This window comes from Eptatretus burgeri, chromosome 4 (assembly GCF_056783735.1).
Source record: "Eptatretus burgeri isolate ZD-2024b chromosome 4, Ebu_testis_v1, whole genome shotgun sequence".
In the NCBI taxonomy this organism is placed as follows: Eukaryota; Metazoa; Chordata; class Myxini; order Myxiniformes; family Myxinidae; genus Eptatretus; species Eptatretus burgeri.
Genome location: NC_140964.1, coordinates 32,515,943 through 32,535,362, shown reverse-complemented (window position 1 = coordinate 32,535,362; position 19,420 = coordinate 32,515,943). Strand labels below are relative to the sequence as shown.

Sequence of the window (19,420 nt, the reverse complement as noted above, 5' to 3'; positions counted from 1 at the left end):
AAACGTAGGGATGGTGTGGGCTCGATATTGAGTAGATCGCATTTTCATATCATTTACATTTATACGTTACGTATGAAAGAATCACCACCAACAGGGGGCAGCACATTGTGGACTTTCAAGTGCATCTTTAGCAAGAGTAGCGTCACAAAATTACTTTGTCTTAATGGAATAGCCATTTGGGTGAGCATGGTACATTGTTAATAATTATTGTTAATTTTCTCCAGGGCATCAATCTTACAAGCAAATTAAGAAGCATTAATGTCACCATCTTGCATGTGATTAGCAGCTAGCTGCTGTCGATAATTCAATAAGCACATTATGCGGCAGACCTTGAGTCTAGACTTTCATCAAAAAAGCTTTGAGGTGCGACATATAGCTTCTAGTAAATCCAGATGAAAGATCTCATGTGAAACTCCGTGGTTCTTCCACCTTGTGTGACTTGTGGTTTGTTCTCCCAGCAGGGATTCCTGAATAGCTCATTCCACGCAGGATCCTCTGATGTGGGAATTGGAAGTTCACAACAAGATCTTATGACATTCCAAGTGGTTGATAACAATTGGTATGAGAGACCACGACCCCACTCTTCCTGTGGTGCTCACAGTACGACTTTGTGAGCTTGTACACGAGATATTCCCAATGGAGTATCGATCCACCTCGTAGTGGTGCGGGTGGGATCATGTCAGGTTCATTTCACACAGGAGAAAATATTATGGTACTGATGCTACGAGGTAGTTCTTTTGTCTGAATAAATTGTTGCTCAACAACAGAATGTGGAATAATTAATAAACCAAAATGAAAAAATATATCACAATGATAATCAATGAGTATGGCACTTCTGGTTATTACAGGTTCTTTGCATGAACAGAAATCATGAAGGTCATATCAGTTGTACTAGTCTCTGGATTATGGACATCCAATCATTGATCATGCCATTCAAAAGGACTTTGATCATGCTCAAAATAATGAAATGAAGACTGAGAAAGAATAAGAATAGGAAGAAAAAAAAAACATAAGCCAGACAGGGCAGAAGGCATTAAAGTCTTAACAATGAGCTCAATTATGTGACCTTGGCAGCATTTATTTTTCATGAGAAGACCCCCTCCATCTGAACTCTACGACTCGATCCTTGATGCTTGTCTCTCAGTCACCCGTCCCATCCCACCGAGAACTTGCAATGCCCAGGGCCTGGATACAGCAGTAATGCAGGCCTCTCGCCAGGCGGGCAAGAACCCTGCGTGACCTCCAGACTGAACCCTTCCCGATGACCTACTCTGCCAGCTTCTTTGAGTCAGCGAGGTGGGTGGCCAGTCGAACATCAGTCAGGCAGGCAGCTGTGGACTATGTAGTGCACGATTGTTATGTCCATCTGAAGTGGTGTCAAAAAGCATTATCACCACAATTGTTTTCTTATAATTACTTGATATAAGGTTTATAATGGATTTCTGACATCCATGCTCAGCAGTGACTGTACAAACATAAGGCAATGCCAATGAAAGGTGATCAATCACGGCTAGAGGCCTCATATGTAATTCTTTGAAATCCCCTTCTCGACATTTGTATCGATGCAAACGTTCTGCTTATGAATAAGCTTATTGCAATTAAACAAAAAAAGCAATCTTTTAATCTTGTCAAAATGTGAAAATGGGTCCGGCAAGTATACAAAATTTGCGTGAAAGGTTGTTTCATTTCGAGAAGCGCTTACAGATAGCGATCTTGTCAATGAGTTGGAGGAAAGCGGGGATTTTGAATTTGGTAATTCCAATGTAAGGAAATGCGCTTATTGAACAGAATGAGCAATGGATCGAGCGCTCTGCAGTTCAAGTCATTCTCACATTTAGCCACAGCCATTCGACATCTAGCTCCTCAAGGTGAAGAGCAATTCGAGGAGTTAGGTCTTCCCTGCCCATGGATAGTTTTTCTTCAAAGAGGATTCCTTCGGTGCCTTCTTGCAGTCGTAGATGGTACTTAGACTGCTTGCACCTGAGGATAAACCTCAGGATGATTCAGTTACAGTCACGGAAAAATATGCAGAGTGCTGGAACCTTCGATATATACACCTGATTCTTCGATATATACACCATATCCATGGAAAAAGGCATTATCTGGGTCCGTAACACCATAACATCTTTTACATAGCGACGATTACAAATGGAAATTGCTGTCACATGCTGCTGGCACTGTGATGAAACGGAGGTTTGGGGTCGAATTTGTGATTTTGAAGGATGGAACGCAGGACAGACGGCTCAGAAATGGGCACAATACAAATAGAGAGACGAAAAATCGATATTAATCCATCACAGCATCGAACACGAACAAAAGCGTACAAGAAACTTCCAGTGAATGAATTGAAGCGATTGTCTTGAAATAAAGAAAAAGCACTACATTAATTAATTATGAAAGTTTACGTCAAATCTCGAAGGTTAGAGACTACAACAAAATTAAGATGAAACAAATACAAAATTAGAGAGTTCATAGAACACCTTACCCCATGTAGTCTTGAGAGAAAAAAAAAGGACATGGGTGAGGATCTGCGAGCACTAAATTTGATTGGTCGATATGATGTAAAATGCCGTGATATTTTGTCCAGTTACTGCTAAGCAAAAGGGTTTTGAAATTGCCAAAAGGGTTTTACGGTGATTTGTGCTCCACACTGTGGAGTCCACAGTGTTCAAGTATATAACTTAATTGAAATAAAATATAGATTTTAAAGGTTGTAGAATGTTGTTTTTTTTTCCACAAGTTTATCGCCGTTGATGCAGCATCTTTTACACCACCTTATTTAACATGTCACATCAGTTGTTCATGCCTGAGCCTGGTGTGGCTCAGTGGTAAGGATGGTGGTTTGGGATCCTTGGGGTCCTGAGTTCGAACCCCGCTGGCCGCTGAGTTAGCATCTTTCCGAAGGTCGGCGAAATGAGCACCAGTATACTGGTAATTATCCCTGCAGGGTCGAAGGCGACGAAAGGGTTGGTGTCAGAAAGGGCATCCAGCAGTAAAAACATTGCCACAAGAAAGGGCACCATGATTGGAGCCTGCAAAAAGCTGACCCCTGCTCTGGGATAAAGGCTTTCAAATGGTTTGATGATGATGATGATCATGATGATGATGATGATGATGATGATGGTGATGATCAGTTGTCCATGCCTGTTGTTTGTGTCTTTTATAATGTTGCTAAAAACAGTAGGTTTCCTGCTTGGAATGATTTTCAATTTTCTTTTACTGCCAGGCAGGCAGATACTATTTTTTTTTTAAATCTCACTCCTCTCTGCGCATGTACGATCGGGTCAAATTCAGAGCCAAGCTCCTGCAAAACTACAGGTTCGTTTTCCAATTCATGTTCTGACTGATTAATTGACATTTGTAGACAGACAGACAGACAGACAGACAAAGTGAACCAATTGCTTAACCCCACTTTTGCTTCGCACACACAGGGTAATAACGCAAATGAGCGAGCATTTTATAAATGTTATGGGATAACATGTAATGTGACAAAGCCACGTATGGCACAACTGATCTCTGAAATAAAAACGAAACGCTTTAATGAATGCAACAGTCAGAAACATTGAGACTCCGAAATGTCATCGAATACTCTGTGGGAATGCAACGCAATGTGTACTCTAACGCAGCATTCTGTTTGATGTATCCCGACATATATGGTTTAGACGTTGCTGGTTCGGAGTGTGCGTTGCATCGGGTTTTCAGTGGAGTTTAAACTGAAAAAAGGTCTATTTGATTGATATCAAAACATGCGAACCTGTTATTAAATGTATTTTTTCCAGAATGAAAAGTCGAAAATCTCATGGAAAAGATTTCTGTTTATACTACTTCATAACTTGCTCCCCTCCAAGCCAAGCACAGATGTAACCGCTACCATACTTAACACCGGTGAGTAGAAACGATGCACAATTTTCAGATCTTGTGATGAGTTCAGCCCTGACACTGTAGTTACAATGAGATGTGTCAAATTGGCATTCAAGTATTATTATTATTATTATTATTATTATTATTATTATTATTATATATTTTTTACAAATAAATCATCACTCTCAACAATAAAACTCATAAGGAAGTTTAAGCAAACTAGACAGCCTTCAAAAATATAACCCCACGACTCAAGTCCCTCCGATTGGGTGGACAACACAACACATGCGAATATTGTCGACTGCATAAAACTGGCATGTGCGTAACGCTGTTTGAATCCAGGTGGTGTGTATATATGCTTTTTTATGGTGTCAAGTGGTGTGCGTATATACGGTACATCCAATATTTATCCTGTCCGACCATGTCAGTTCAAACGGAACATCCTCAATTACGCGCCTCAACCGAGTACACAACAGCAGTACCAGGGAAGTGCAAACAAAGATCATTTCAAACTTTCCATTAACTTCACTTTCACAACAAAAAAAGTGTGATAAAGTACAATAAAATCGTGTTACTCATTAAAAATAACAAGAAAGAGAATTCTACGTTTATATTCATTTTATTTTATTGCAATAATCAATTAATAACCTGCGAACATGCTCCATTCATCTCAAAACTGGGTGAAACTGCAACATTGTATAAGTAGACTCGATCGTGCTATGACGACAAACACAAATGTTAGAAAAGCAAACTTGTTATCGAAAACAAAGAGCGATTAGAACATGCAGTTACGGAGGTTACTGCTGAAATAATGAGTAATTAAGAGTGACATGAATGGTAATGAAGACTTGGGGTAAAAAGGGGGAAACAAGGAGGGGATACAAACAAATGTGGAGGAACAAGTGTGAGAAAGAACTAGAGAGAAACATGAGACATCAGAGAATGTAACAGAAAAGGAGAGGGTAGTGATAGAGTTAATTCAGTGAGCTCACCCCTCTGAACAAAAAGGTCGCAAACTCTGTGAGGCTGGGCTAGGCCCAAATCCCTTCCTCGTCATCCTATTCATTAGAAGGGCAGTGGCCGTGGGCAGCGTGAGGGCGGAAGGAGAGGAGGTTAGTGAACTTGGTCATCCCACAGCTCTGAGCAGTGCAGGCGGCAAATGAAGCTGTGAAGCTGCGGACTACAATGGACGATGTTACGATTTCATAATTTGCGAGCTATGACATCAACGATGTTTCATGCAAGTTGCAAAGCCTATGCCAGTTTCAGGGTTGATTAAAGTCCACAAGCATGCAGTGTGGTTGCCAAGTACTCAACTAAGATGGAGCAAAATCCCTCCTATGTTCTTTTGTTCGGTATACTGAATATTTTCTTTCATTTAGAATTTTCTGCTCTGCAGTCAGCTGGAGAACCCTCTGTTGCAGACCAACAGGACACTGAACTTTTAGAACCAGGACTGAGGAGGGAATACAGAGGTATCTGGAGGGTGGAAGTGGGGAATCTTGCCCCATCTTAATCCAGTGTAAGCAAAAGATAGAATGAAATTGATTCCTGATTGCCAGTACTGCATTGTAACAGTCAGGCACAGACTAATAAGCACAAGCCAAATGAAGCAAAGGCATTGAAAGTAAGCCACAAGATGGAAGCAAAACAAATAAAGTGACACACACACACACACACACACACACACACACACACCTGATCTGCTGACGATCCTTGGCTCACAGGCTGAGTCCTGACAGCCAGTCGCTCATCATCCTCATAGCAGTCTGCCATCAGTTTCATTCGATTCTGAGTCTTGAAGAAAAGAATAGCAACACCACTCCATCTCCATTGGACTTCACACGAGATACATGTTATTGATAATATATTTGTTCCGAGTACAAGTTGAAATATCTCTCCTGAAACAGAAATTTTGCAATCGACATTTTTCTCCATGGGGGCTGGGGGGTTGGGATGGGGGAGGAAGAGAAATTAATTTGACAGCAAAAATACGTGAATGGAATAAAAGGAGAACCAAGGAAGTAGGGAGTAAGGAGGATCAAGATAAGGAGAGAAGGGGAAATTGTGGAACATGATAGGGGTTCAAATATTATGCCTTTTTCACAATACAATATGTACACGAGACAAAATGAAGATGGGCCCCAGCAGGCCTTAAACAATTTAGATGTAAGTATAGAGCGAACGCTATCAAAATAATACAATTATACAGTTATTGTGAGGACATTTAATGTAAGAGTAAAGGAGAAGTCTACTATATTAACACGCACACGCACGCGCGCGCACACACACACACACACACACACACACACACACACACACACACACACACACACACACACACACACACACACACACACACACACACACACACACACACACACACACACACACACACACACACACACACACACTGTCTAGCCTGTGTCACCATGGTGTTTTGCAGGCAAGGTGATACATCAATGTGTGTGCCACCTCTCAGATGGACGGTAAACTGGAGGACCCGTCTGCCAGCACTAGGTGCACGTCAATGATCCCACGGTGCCTTTTGCACAGAGTATGTGAGTTATCCCTGGCACCCTGAACTAATTACAGATTCCTGCCATTCGAATGTCAGGCCAGCCAGCTGGTTCGTGAAAGACTTAGGCAAGAACTGTTCGCCTCGACCTACTGCACAATACTTTAGGAATAATTGGTGCCGTTGAAGAAGGTTATATATACCAGTGGGCACTACTGCCCACAGGATGGGAGTTCCCTTTTTGGCCCACCTTCGGTGGGCAATGTGGTGCAACACAGTCTGGGAAATGCATTTTATAATTTTTGTAAGAAATTTTATTGATCACATCATCAACATATCATAAGATAAAGGAAGACAATTTGTTATACCGGCTAGCGGCCTCATGCTATTTCTGCCATGAGCTGCCGCTTGCATGCGCTGTGCCTGGATGAGTCTGCCTGAACAAGCTGTCAATTGCCTGCGCCTGCACGAGTCATTGGCTGACGAGAGACCTGGTGTGAGAGTCCAAGGACAAACAGCCACAGGCAAACTGTTGAACCCGGCAGTTCCAACCACTTTACACCGCATTCCGACACCACACCGACACTCCCAATATACCCCATTAACCCCACCCATACTGTCCTTGTGTTGGGCATAGCAGCGTGCGCCTGTAATCCGGCTGCTCGGCCATTGGAGTTGGGTATCGCTTGAGGACAGGAGTCCTGCATTGTGCATCGCTAATAGACAGTATAAAGCTGCCCAGCCGATACTGTGGCACCCAACCTTGATTTTCAGGTCAGGACAGACCAGATCTGTGGCTTGCTACGGGGATCATGTAAAACTTGTACTAACCTGTTCATGGTTGAGTGTCGGTGACTAAACCAGCTCTCCTCAACAGGGACCCCTGGTGTGGAGGGTGCGTGGACATAGACACCCAGCAGAATTACCTTTTTTTTCATTACCTCTGCCACCGAAGGTGAAGGAGGTTATGTTTTCACCCGTTTTCTGTCTGTTTGTCTGTCTGTGTACAGAATATCTCAAAAAGTTGTGGAAGGATTCGGATGAAATTTTGTGGACAGGTTTGGTGTGTGACAAGGACAAATTGTTTAAATTTTGGTGAAGATCTGGATCCGGATCTGACCACTAGAATTTCTTCAGTGATTCTCCACCATTGAGAGATAGGGCCAAAAATGATAAATAGCACGATATCTCAAAAAGTTGTGGACGGATTCGGATGATACTTGGTGGACATGTTGGGTGTGTGACCACGCCGAATTGATTCGATTTTGGTGAAGATCCGGATCTGCATCCGACTACTATAATATTTAAGTGATTCTTCACCATTGAGGGATAGGGCCAAAAACGATATATAGCACGATATCTCAAAAATGTAATGGCCCCATACGTTGCCGTGCATCAGGCATTACATGGCGGAGGTATGCGCTCCACCGAGTGCCCTTCTCGTTTGTTTATTTTTTTCTTTTACGGATGCTTTCAGACGGTTCTGTGATTTTTCCTGGTGTATCGGCTTCGATGTCCGTTGGTACACAAAATTACCATGCTTCCCCATTGTCTCGGGTCACTCACCTGCATTTTTTTCATTTCTGTATATTTTCATTTATGGATGTTGTCCGACGAGTCTGTGATTTTTCCCAGTGTACCGGCTTTGATGTCCATTGGCACGCAAAATTTCAGCTTTCTACGTCACCCAGAAGGTACCGAACCTTTAATATCAGCCAGTTAAGCCAGTGAAATAAGTCAGTGGTTAGAAAGAGCTTTACGTGGTTTAAATATATACTAGCCAAACCAGCGCTCCGCGCGAAGTTTATAGAGTGAGAGTTCGTTAGGACGTCAATATATCCAGTGTTCACAATGTGATTTATGGAATTTCTTTAAATACAATGTTTCTTGTAACATTTTTTGTGTCAAATTCACCTTCTGAGGTCGTCAGCATGTGCAGAAGAGGGTTTTACATTGCAGACGCTGTTTTCTAGGATTGGCATTATGCTTCTCAGCAGTGACGGTCTGTCGACGACAGACGTAATGACGTCAGCGAATGACCGATGATGTCATGACGTCATTACGCCTCTCAGCGGTGACGTCACACATCGCCAAGCAAACGAATGTAAAAATTAGGAAATCTCCAAAAATTCCCAAACCTGTCCATCTGGCATGATCTCACATAGCCCATGCTGTTCATGAGACCACAGAGCACCCGCATGCCGAAAGTGGCGACAATCTGTCCGGCAGTTTCAGAAGAGATACGTCCACAAAATATGGCTTAGCGTTTTAATATATATATATATATATATATATATATATATATATATATATATATATATATATATATATATACATATATATATATATATATATATATATATATATATATATATATATACATATATATATATATATATATATATATATATATATATATATATATATATATATATATATATATACATATTTCGGGTGTGCAGAGGGGTGTGCAGTGTGTGTGGAGAGTATTATGTGGAGCTTAAGCAGCTTGAAGGGATGGAACGCACTAGAAACAGCATTTCTGTGTACTTTGCATGGCAGAAAAGGAGCTGGGATGCCGAGGAGCAGTTGCCTACTGCATTTGGAAACCTCAGACGAGGCTGTGGTCCCATCTCACCGCATCAACACTTCACTGACCATCTTCCCCATCCACTCCCCCACCCCCATTCTCCAGTATATTTGGGCTGGCACCACCTTGTTGGGCGACATGAGGTGAGGGAAGGAATCGACCCCTACACTCCATACTTTTCTTTTCTTCTCAAGTTCTTCTGGTTTTCTTCTTCTCCCCAGAATTAATGATGGCCATATCTTTTGTGTAAATTGCAGTTAAATATGCTATTTTGTGCCTTTTGCTTTCTTGCCAGCAAATACTCACTTTAAAATGATTGCTTGCTTGTATGTGTGTGTAAATAAATAATTGTTGGTTATTTGCAACACTTCCAATCTGTCTCGGTTTTGGTTCGACACAGTGTACAAGCATAGTTAGACGGGAAGTTGTACCCCACCTGATTTGCTCTGTTAGCCAGTGTTGTACCTATATGTTTCGCTCAGCAGTAGATCACTAGGTGTGTTGCCGAGGGCGTGGCCTCTAGTTAGGTTACCTGTTGGACTGTGGAGTTAGTTATATGTGGTCGGCGGCCTCAGGACCGGATGTTTGGGAGAAACTCGTGTGCTTCCCCTCGTGGTGAGCCCCAAACCCCGTGCTGTAACAACATATTATATGAGTGTTTTGTTCACTCAATTTTATGACCTAGCTCGCTAGCTTCCTTACTACTTTATACTTTGCATTGAACCATTGGTCATCTTCATCAATGTGTAGTTTGTCAATCCAAAATTTGCCACCATTGGTCTGATAACACCAACATATTGGCACACAATAAATAAAGTCAATTGGTTGCAGGCAAACATTACCATTTTGGTAATGCATGCAAGGCCTCATGGGAAGTTCATCAGTTGTAATATGTCACATTACTGTGTTGTGCATGCTTGTTGACAGTAAAAAAAAAAAAAAATTCTCACTTTATATGAAATCCGATTGCTAAACCGGTTTTGTCCGTCACTCGAGTGAAATTCCTGTTTGTACACACACAAAACCTAAGCAAGCTACCAGCCATTCCGATTGGTTGATAGAATGAATTCGCATTCCTGGATGTTGCACTGATTTCTTGTGAGTTATTTAAGGTCCAGTCACACCTTGACGTTTTAGCCAGCTTATGCCGATTTTTGGAAAATTTGTCTAAAACGCTGGTACACGTCGAACACGTTATGGGTAAGTTTTGATAACATTGAGAGCACGCTGAAAAACACTGCCATACGTCGTTGTACGCTGGCTTTAAACGTTGTACTGTTCGGCCGTCCTCAAATTTTCCATGCTTGAAATTTTAAGACTTATGCCAGCGTATGACTCACACGTTCTGCATAACGCTGGCCCTAAGTTGTAGGCACGTCACGTGATCGTTGACACACGTCGACACACGTTACTTGTAAGTTACTCAAGTCGAAACATGTCGAGGTAATGTTTAGCGTACCCGAAACTTATTTCTAACCTATGAGTAACGTGTTGTACTCACGTTACGCGATCGGTGACACACATCGACACACGTTACTTGTAAGGTGCTCATAAGTCGAAACACATCAAGGTAATGGTTGGAGTCAGTGTTCCAGATTCCCTGTTTTTTTTTTTTTCTTCCTTCCTTCTGTATGATGGTGATTTTGACACTTCGATTTCTAGTGCGGTTATTATATAATATAATTAATAGGCTGCCGCTCAACGATTTAAATCATAACCGCACTGTACACTGAACACCGTCATACCGAAGAAAAAAAAACAGGGAGTCTGGAACACTGACGCTAACCATTACCTTAACGCGTTTCAACTTATGAGTACCTTACAAGTAACGTGTGTCGATGTGTGTCACCGATCGCGTAACGTGAGTACAACTTATTCCCATCGCATGCGGAGCGTGTGTCATACGGCAAGTACGTCGTAAAATTTTCAACATGTTTAAAATTACAAGATGTACTCCACTTAATACGACGTATGATAGCGTACTTTAGCGTTCGATTCATGCATACCAAACTTACCCATACCGTATTCGACATACGCCAACGTTTTAGACGCATTTTTCAGAGGTCGGCAGATGCTGGCAACATCGCCAAGGTGTGACCGCGATGTTGACACTTCCATTTCTACGGCAGTTATGATTCGAATCGTTGTGCATCAGCCTTTTAATAGGCTACGTCACGTCATAGTCGGCGATACGTGCAGCGCGCTATGCCTAAGTTAGACTATCGTTGGGCATAGGTTGTGTAGGCCAACAACAGGTTCAGCATTCGTTGGTATAAGTTATCTATAACACAACGAAACGTTCTGTCTCCATTACTAATACGTTATGCATAAGACCAAGTCGTTATGAATACGTCCGAATCTTTAAAAAAAACATCAAAAGTTCAACGTCAGCCAGCGTTTTACATACATTTTAATACGTTGCCATTGCTGGCTAAAACGTCAAGGTGTGACTGGGCCTTTACTCTGAACATTTGAATACGATAAAGTGGCAATAAATTTGTTCCAGAGATAACTGCGGAAAAAGTAACATTGATCCGCAATGTTTATTCAATATCAGTTCCCTCTTCATTCCTGGGTTCCAGCTGATTTATTATGAATAATATTCACAAAACTATTAAAAATGAAAAATTTGATTTATATCGTTACTAGTTGTCTGTTGATAAATGCATGCCTGCACTATCAGGGGATACTATCCTAAAAGATTGTTGGCTGTTTTGGTTCATGAAATGCCTTGCATTTTACTTTACATAACCATTATTTTCGTTTCTTCAAATAACCTGGCATCTCTTGTTACAAAAGACGAAACCAAATTAGTAGCTACCATGCAAAGTGTTTCTTCAACTTCTTATTCGTGAAGGGGGATGTAGCATTGAGATGGAGTGAAGGGTGAATATAACCTGAGAGGTGCTCTTTCCCCGCAAGCTGGAATCTGGATTCTCCCTCATTCTCTAATCCTCTGCCTTGGGTCAAGTGCTCTTACCTGACACTTGAACGATGCTCCAGAATTCCTGACATTAACCTCTGCATGCTAGAATTGGCAAAAAAGTTTCAATGAAATGGGAGTTGAGAAGAGAAAGAGAAAAGACGGGAGAAAGAAAGAATAAACAGAAGAGAGAATGCAGAAACAACAAGACAGGAGTAAGACGAAGGATGTGGTCATATACAAGGGGACAGAGACACAAACACGTACATGCAAACATGCGTGCAAACACATGCAAACAAACACAAGCACGTGCACACACAAACACGCGTGCACACACAAACACGCGCGCACACAAACAGCAAATACCTGCTGTTTCAGCTGCTGTACTAGACGGTCTTTCTCACGCTTCAGCGCTGCAACTTCTTCCTGCGTTTTCTTACGCTTTGAGGCAGACAGTTCAAGTAGTGCAATGTTGGCATCCTTCTCACTGATGGCTGCCAGCAAAGCCTCCTGCCTGTAATGCATAGCCATGTTTCACACCACAAAAAAAGTCGCATCAGTAGTGCAAAATCATCATCAAAATTAATTTATAGCTCCTAAAATAGCTCTTTGACAATCTACCGACACCGTGAAGGTCGTCGTTCCAGACTGATTATATCTTTGTGAAATTCATGAGTAGTACAAGCATTGAATGACTGTAAATTGTTGTTAGAAAATGCACATTTGACTGCCAATAAATTCTGAATTCAGCGTGCTAGTTGCATCATTTACTGCAGCACAGCCGTGCTGCTGATGCAGTGTCCCTGTGCATTTGGACAGAAATTTAGAATTTGCTCAGGATGCTGACGATAACTTTGCACTCGGTTTCAAGCCCACCTGAGGGATGGCACACACACAGAAGAGAAAAAGCAGAAAGGAACGAGATAAGAGTAAGACGAAGGAGGCGGTTATAAATAAGGGGACATAGACACAGACACACATATGTAAAAGTGTGTGTGCACACACACGCATTGTTATCTCACTCTGCATATGAAACACCAAGATGACAGTTTATAGCTGGGTCGAGATTCAAACCCAAGCTAGACAACTCAGATAAGATGTGAGTGAGCATACCTCCAGGAAATCGAGCCAGCCACATGAAGAATCACATGAGTTAGAATGTTGTGTCTCACTTGCATACCCTCAAGATGAGCATTTAATCTAATTTAAACCAAAGAGTGTAGAATACATCTCAAGACTTCAGCACAACTAACAAAATGACTAAAATGAATACCAGTCCGACTGGTAGCACTTATGGATGTTGATGTTCGGTTTATTGACATCGAGAGGGCTTGACAGCACAAATATTTCAACGACAGCAAAAACAATCAATCAATTCCATCAAATCTTATTTCAATCGTTTTTCGACACATCCAAAAAGTTAAACTCAAATTTGTCTTCAAGTTTTACTGAAATGTGCTTTATGATGTTCACAAATGGGTTAAAGGTAGTTTATGCCATTTGTCCTGGGCAGCCTCTGTCGTGACATAACCGTTCCGTTAAATCACTTGGCAATGAGATGTACTGTATTGTGAAGGCAGGACAATGTCAAGATGCTTTCCAGGGTCATTACGGCTACCATCTGCACAATGTAACTAAAGAAGGCTCTGCTGCCAAGTTCATGGAAGGTCCCGATAAGCTCATGCAGCCAACATAACGGTCCGATTCCCAAACACAAATGTGTAACCGTAACAATTTTCATGCGTCCATGTTATTTAAAAAAAAGAAAATTGACACTCAAAAAAGAAACAGGATCAAAAGAATTTTTCACAAAATTTTAATGCAGGGTGGCTGTGTGAGAAACGTGACAAATGAAGTCTTTTAGGATTTCTTCGCCTGCATGCCGTTGGGAAGAATCGATGATTGCAAAGAAGACTTGAACTGGACTTGGGTTTAGCACCTTGGAAGGTCCGAAGCCGATGGCTTGTGTCCCTCTTTCTAAGTGGAAGAAATCTCTGAAGTTGTCCTTCAATCGACCCCTTCGAGCAAACCCGTGATCTTTGGCCTTGTTCTCAGGAAAATTGTTTACTTTCTAGATAATATTCCCCATTTATCAGGTCATCCTGGATTTTAATCGAAGACAATCACTGCTTTGAGTCTCAAATGTAGATTCATTCATCTTCAACGTTGATGTGTTACTGCACATGTACAGTGCCTTCAGAAAGTATTCACACCCCTCGACTTTTGTTACATTTTGTTGTGTTGCAGACTGAATTTAAAATGGATTAATTTTTTTTTTTTAAATGTCACCAATCTGCACAAAATACCCCATAATGACAAAGTGCAAAAAATGTTTTTACAAATTTTTACAAATTAAAAATAAAAAGCTGAAATGCCATGCATCAATAAGTATTCAACCCCTTTGTTATGACACTCCAAATTGAGCCCAGGTGCATCCAATTTCCTTTGATCATCCTTGAGTTGTCTCGACAACTTGATTGAAGTCCACCTGTGCCCAATTTAATTGATTGGATATGATTTAGAAAGAAACCCACCTGTCTACATAAGGTCCCAGAGTTGAAAGTGCATGTCAGAGCAGAAACTCCACCATGAAGTCCAAGGAACTGTCCATAGAGATGTAAGATAGAATTGTGAGGAGACATATATCTGCAGAAGAGTATAAAACAATTACTGAAGTGTTGAAAATTCCCAAGAACACAGCAAGCTCCATCATTAGAAAATGGAAAGAATATGGAACTACTCAGACTTCCTCAAGCTGGCTGTCCGACCAAACTGAGCAACAAGGTCTTTGGTCAGGAGGTGACCAAGAACCCAATGAATACTCTGACAGAACCAAAGAGTTCCTTGGCTAGGATGGGAGAACCTACCAGAAGCACAACAATCTCTGCAGCACTTCACAAATCGAGGCTTTATGGGAGAGTGGCGAGACGGAAGCCACACCTGAGAAAAAGGCACATGACAGCACGCCTGGAGTTCGCATAAAGGTGTGTGAAAGACTCTGAGAGCATGAGGAAAAAGATTCTGTGGTCTGATGAGACGAAAATTAAAGTCTTTGGCCTGAATGCAACGCCCTACATCTGACGGAAACCGAGCACAGCTCATCACCAATCTAACACCATCCCTACCATGAAGCATGGTGGTGTCAGCATCATGCTCTGGGGATGCTTTTCAGAAGCAGGAACTGGGAGACTTGAACAATGAATGGAGCCAAATATAGGCAAATCCTTGAGGAGAACATGCTTCAGAATGCAAAAGACCTTCAACTGTGGCAAAGATTTATGTTTCAACAGGACAATGACCCCAAGCATACAGCCAAAGCAACACTGGAATGGCTTCAGAACAGGAACATGAAAGTGCTTGAGTGTCTCAGTAAAAGTCCAGAATTGAATCCCATTGAGAATCTGTGGAAAGACTTGAAGATTGCTGTTCACTGACGCTCCCAATCCAACTTGACAGAGCTTCAGCAAATCTGCAAGGAGGAAAATCCCCAAATCCAGATGTGCAAAGCTGATACCGACATACCCAGAAAGATTCGAAGCTGTAATCGCTGCCAAAGGCATTTCTACAAAGTATTGACTCAGGAAGTTGAATAATTATTGATGCAAGACATTTCACTTTTTCATTTTTAATTAATTTGTAAAAATTTCGAAAAACGTTTTCACTTTGTCATGATGGAGTATTTTGTGTTGATCGGTGATAAAATATTTAAATTTAATCCATTTCAAATTCAAGCTGAAATACAACAAAATGTGACAAAAGTTGATGGGTGTGAATACTTTCTAAATGGACTACATTTCAGTTGTCACTGGGTGTCAACAGAACTAGCTTTCTGTCTCTAAAAATAATCAGCATCTGATAATTACATTGCTTCCTGAATTTTCCAAATTCATGGCAGGTCCATTCATGTGCACTTGATATCATATCATGTAATATAATCTAACATAATATTATATAATATAAAATAATTTCATTTAATATAATATAATGCAATGTCATGTAATTAATATAACAAAATGTAATAAATATAATATAATGTAATATAATGTGATGTGGAAGTGGAAGGGGTTACACAGCTAGACTGTGGTAAGTGTAGTATGTTCAGTGTGTTTTGAGTTTGGTTAGATTGTCATGTAATGGCGACCCATCAGAGCAAGTCATTTGTTACAAGTGATGCTGAGGAGGCAGTGTATGTAATTTATAGATAGGTTAGACAGTAATGTTGAATGTGTAAACACCTCTTGTTTGTGGTCAGGGCTAAGTGAGGACTTCCCAAATGCAAAGGCACACATATCACGTGTGCGATTTGGCTGATTACGATCTCTATGGCCAGAATATGACAGTCATGGCAGTGCAATGTGGTGTGGAGTCAAAATAAAAGATTGTACATGTATTATTATTGGGGCCACTCCCATGGGTGGGACCCCAGAGAGAGAACGCTGCCCATCAGGAGAGAAAGAAAAGAAGTGGAGGACGAGGGGCCAAACACGAATGAGTTTGAGAGGCAGATGCTATTTTGGATCTCCGAAGGAGATTGGGATTGACGTAAGCTTTGATAACCCTGTGTTTTTGGAGATAGAGAAAGAAAGGGCACATCAGAGCTCATGGACAAAAGAAGAGGGCCTGGATAGAAGATGGAGGAAAGACCAGGAGGCTTCATCTAGAAAGACAAAGAGGACCACAAGGGACTAATCGTCACTTACGCTCCTTGTCGCTGGTTCACTTGATCGTGCTCTGTTTCAGGCATTCTTCATCTTCAGGGTTACTCATGACTGGTTTTCTTTGTCTTTGGACTCACTTCATCACTGGCTCTCATCGTCTCGCACCTGGTTTCCAAAGTGGGTGGGATTGAGTCCTGCACCCACCCTGCACTTCGTAGTCCTGCCTGCATTCTTATCTTGGTGTAAAAGTGTGTTCTGTGGCACATAGAGTGGGTTGGGATTTGCTGCTTTATTTATTATCCTTGAATATACATTTGCTTATTCCCATCTACCTCTTTGTGTCTTGATTCGCTTGGTTCAAACCGTTTATTATAGCATCTTGTCTACCTTCTTCCATGTACTTTTCCATACAAAATAAACCCTTTAAAAGGTAAGAAAACATGTTTGAGCCATCTGCTTTTCATGCGTATGTGCCATCGATTTTAGCTCAGTTGAAAGATCCTTGGGGAATGGTAAAGTTGTGGAATAATAACTGAATGCAGTGCAAGTAAAAGACCATTTGGGCTATCTCGGGATGAAAGGTCCTGGCTCTGAAGAATCCTGTGTTAACAGGTACTCAGACGTGACAATAATATAATATAATCGACATAAATATTTGCTGTGTTTGTGCATTTATTTGTGTTTGTGCGTTATTTTCCATGGCAGAACTGTACCACCTAGAGGCTTCAACTTTTGGGTGTACAGACTGCAGAAGCTGGCCAAGATTTTAAGCTACCACATGTTGGCCTTGACATCCGTTCTGAGGCCACCAAAGGCTGCTATAAAGTGTGTGCATGTATGTATATATATATATATATATTGATGTGGAGTCAGGCAGTGATGCCACCAGCCCAAAAGAAATAGGTAACCACTATGAGGCCAACAATTCCATAACTTTTCAATGTACAGCACGTCCCAAAACCACCGCTGGGAAAAGTTCACCCAGCCGGCAGTGCCGGGTATCCCCCACACCCCTCTCCTCGGGTAGCCCCTGCTAGTATAATATCATATGAGTTCCGCAACTTCAATGCAGGAGGAGGCCATTATGACCCATCAAAGCCTGTGCAATGGTTGCCAAACGATGGTTGTTTGTCATGTTCTATTATTTTTAAATGCTGAGTAGCAAGCAAGTAGTACGTAGGACTCAGCCAGGGTTATAACCACCGACCTCCAAGTCTCAGAGAGGATGCTCAACCCATTACACCACATCAATGGATTCTTGAGAGAAAAGATCGAATTTGAAACAATTGGCATTGTCGTTATTTGTGCCATTATCAGGGATTCAAATGCTTACAAGGATGTCAGCCTATAAGGTATGTGTAATAGTTCAACCTCCTATGACGAAAGCTCTTCTTGAGAAATTGTGAGGGGGATTATTCATAATGTTTTCTATGGTAACTGCATGTCCTTGTGTTTTTCATTTCTAAAATAGACTTTTAAAGTCACCATCCTACACTGCACAAAGTGGGTGTTTGCATTTTCACCTCCAACATTCAAAAGAGAGGGAATAGACTGAGATGTGGTAGGTGTTACCATCTGAGCACTCGTATCATGTGATCCTGCAACTTCAAGTTCAAATCCTGTAAACTGTGTTGATTTAATTGTCTTAATGTCCTTGCTTTTTCAACAACATGAACAGTCGCATTGTGCTGTTCAGTTCCCAAGCAGTTGTTTTGTTTGCACCGGTGTGAAGCAAACGCAAAGAAAACCAGGTCAAAGCACTGGATAATCACTGTGAAACCAAACGCAATAGGTTTGACACACCCAGCAGCTCAGCTCAGGTTGCCTCGCAAGCTGGGGAAGCTTCGTGTAGGTATTCAGGTACATGCCAACCCGGCACGGCAGGGGGACCAGCTCCACAATAGTTGCTTCCATATCCATTTGCTTGGGGGGGGGGAGGGGTGCAGAAAGTTGAAAACTTGGAAGGTGTCAGTCCAGACAGAAGGTGGAGGCCTGTGGTGGGCTGCAGCAATCGATTTAACAGCACTGCAATGGGCTTGATGGTGGCAACGGGTGGTGAGGCACAGATCCAAGGCACCGCGATGCGGGGTACGTGGCATAAGGCTCGGATTGGGCAGATTTACCACTGTCTCTTTGCCTCTGTTTCACACTTCCATTCGTCATGACCAAGAACAGCTGCTCCTCCATTACTCAAATGATTTATATTCCTTTCCAGCATTGTCTGCAAGAGCAGGCTACACTCCCACCTGCAAGAAAATCTTGCGAATAACTTGGGCATGCTGGAGATTTACTAAGTCAACTCAAATCTGACTTAACCTTGGAGGTTTAACCTAAAGATTTGCAAAAAGGAAATTTGTTAGGCTATGTGAGCTCCTGTGCCTGGTCTGTAAATCGTCATGCAGGACGGCAAAAGCGCAAGGTTAGGAGGAACAGTCGAACCTCCAGAAACATTGAAAATGACTGCTCCAGTGATCCATCAGTGACAATGCAAATAGAAAAGATTCCAAATATGCTCTTACCGATTTACAAAATGGAAGTTTTTTTTCTTCATTCACGATACTGTATTATGTTGTCATATGGAGTACGATTTGCTTTGGCTTAGTCGTAGTCTGAAAGAAATCTGTATGAGGAGCTCATGGTACCTGCAAGAAGATGCCAAGGAAGGATAGTGGTTGATTGCGCAGTCTAGTCAATTATTTTGCCAGTGGAAAGCTCAATGTACCAATGAGGAAACGTTCATAAGAGTCCAGAATTTAGTCATTATGTACTGGATCTGCAACTGGAATTTTTGGAATATCTGTGACATGGTCGATCTTCCAAAAAATAATAATAAGCAATGCAAAAACGAGTTTACAGCAAAGAGAATCATT

General features: G+C 41.6%; 1 protein-coding gene and 1 long non-coding RNA gene across 8 annotated transcripts in view; one reads left to right on the top strand and one right to left on the bottom strand.

Annotated features, from left to right (window-relative positions):
- The window catches only part of LOC147027752 (ELKS/Rab6-interacting/CAST family member 1-like), a 434,885-nt gene that overhangs the window by 66,113 nt on the left and 349,352 nt on the right, over positions 1-19,420 (bottom strand). For 4 of the 7 annotated variants that reach the window (XM_085877321.1, XM_085877319.1, XM_085877324.1 and 1 more), the window contains 2 exons: positions 12,259-12,406; positions 5,560-5,658 (listed from right to left, as the gene is read on the bottom strand). In XM_085877321.1, the coding sequence (XP_085733447.1) occupies positions 5,560-5,658; positions 12,259-12,406 (247 nt within the window). The other 3 variants (XM_085877323.1, XM_085877322.1, XM_085877320.1) reach the window with 3 other exon arrangements.
- Positions 7,012-9,124, top strand: LOC147027754 (uncharacterized). Its single transcript, XR_015057243.1, has 3 exons — positions 7,012-7,153; positions 7,257-7,334; positions 8,942-9,124. It is a non-coding gene; the product is annotated as an uncharacterized LOC147027754 (long non-coding RNA).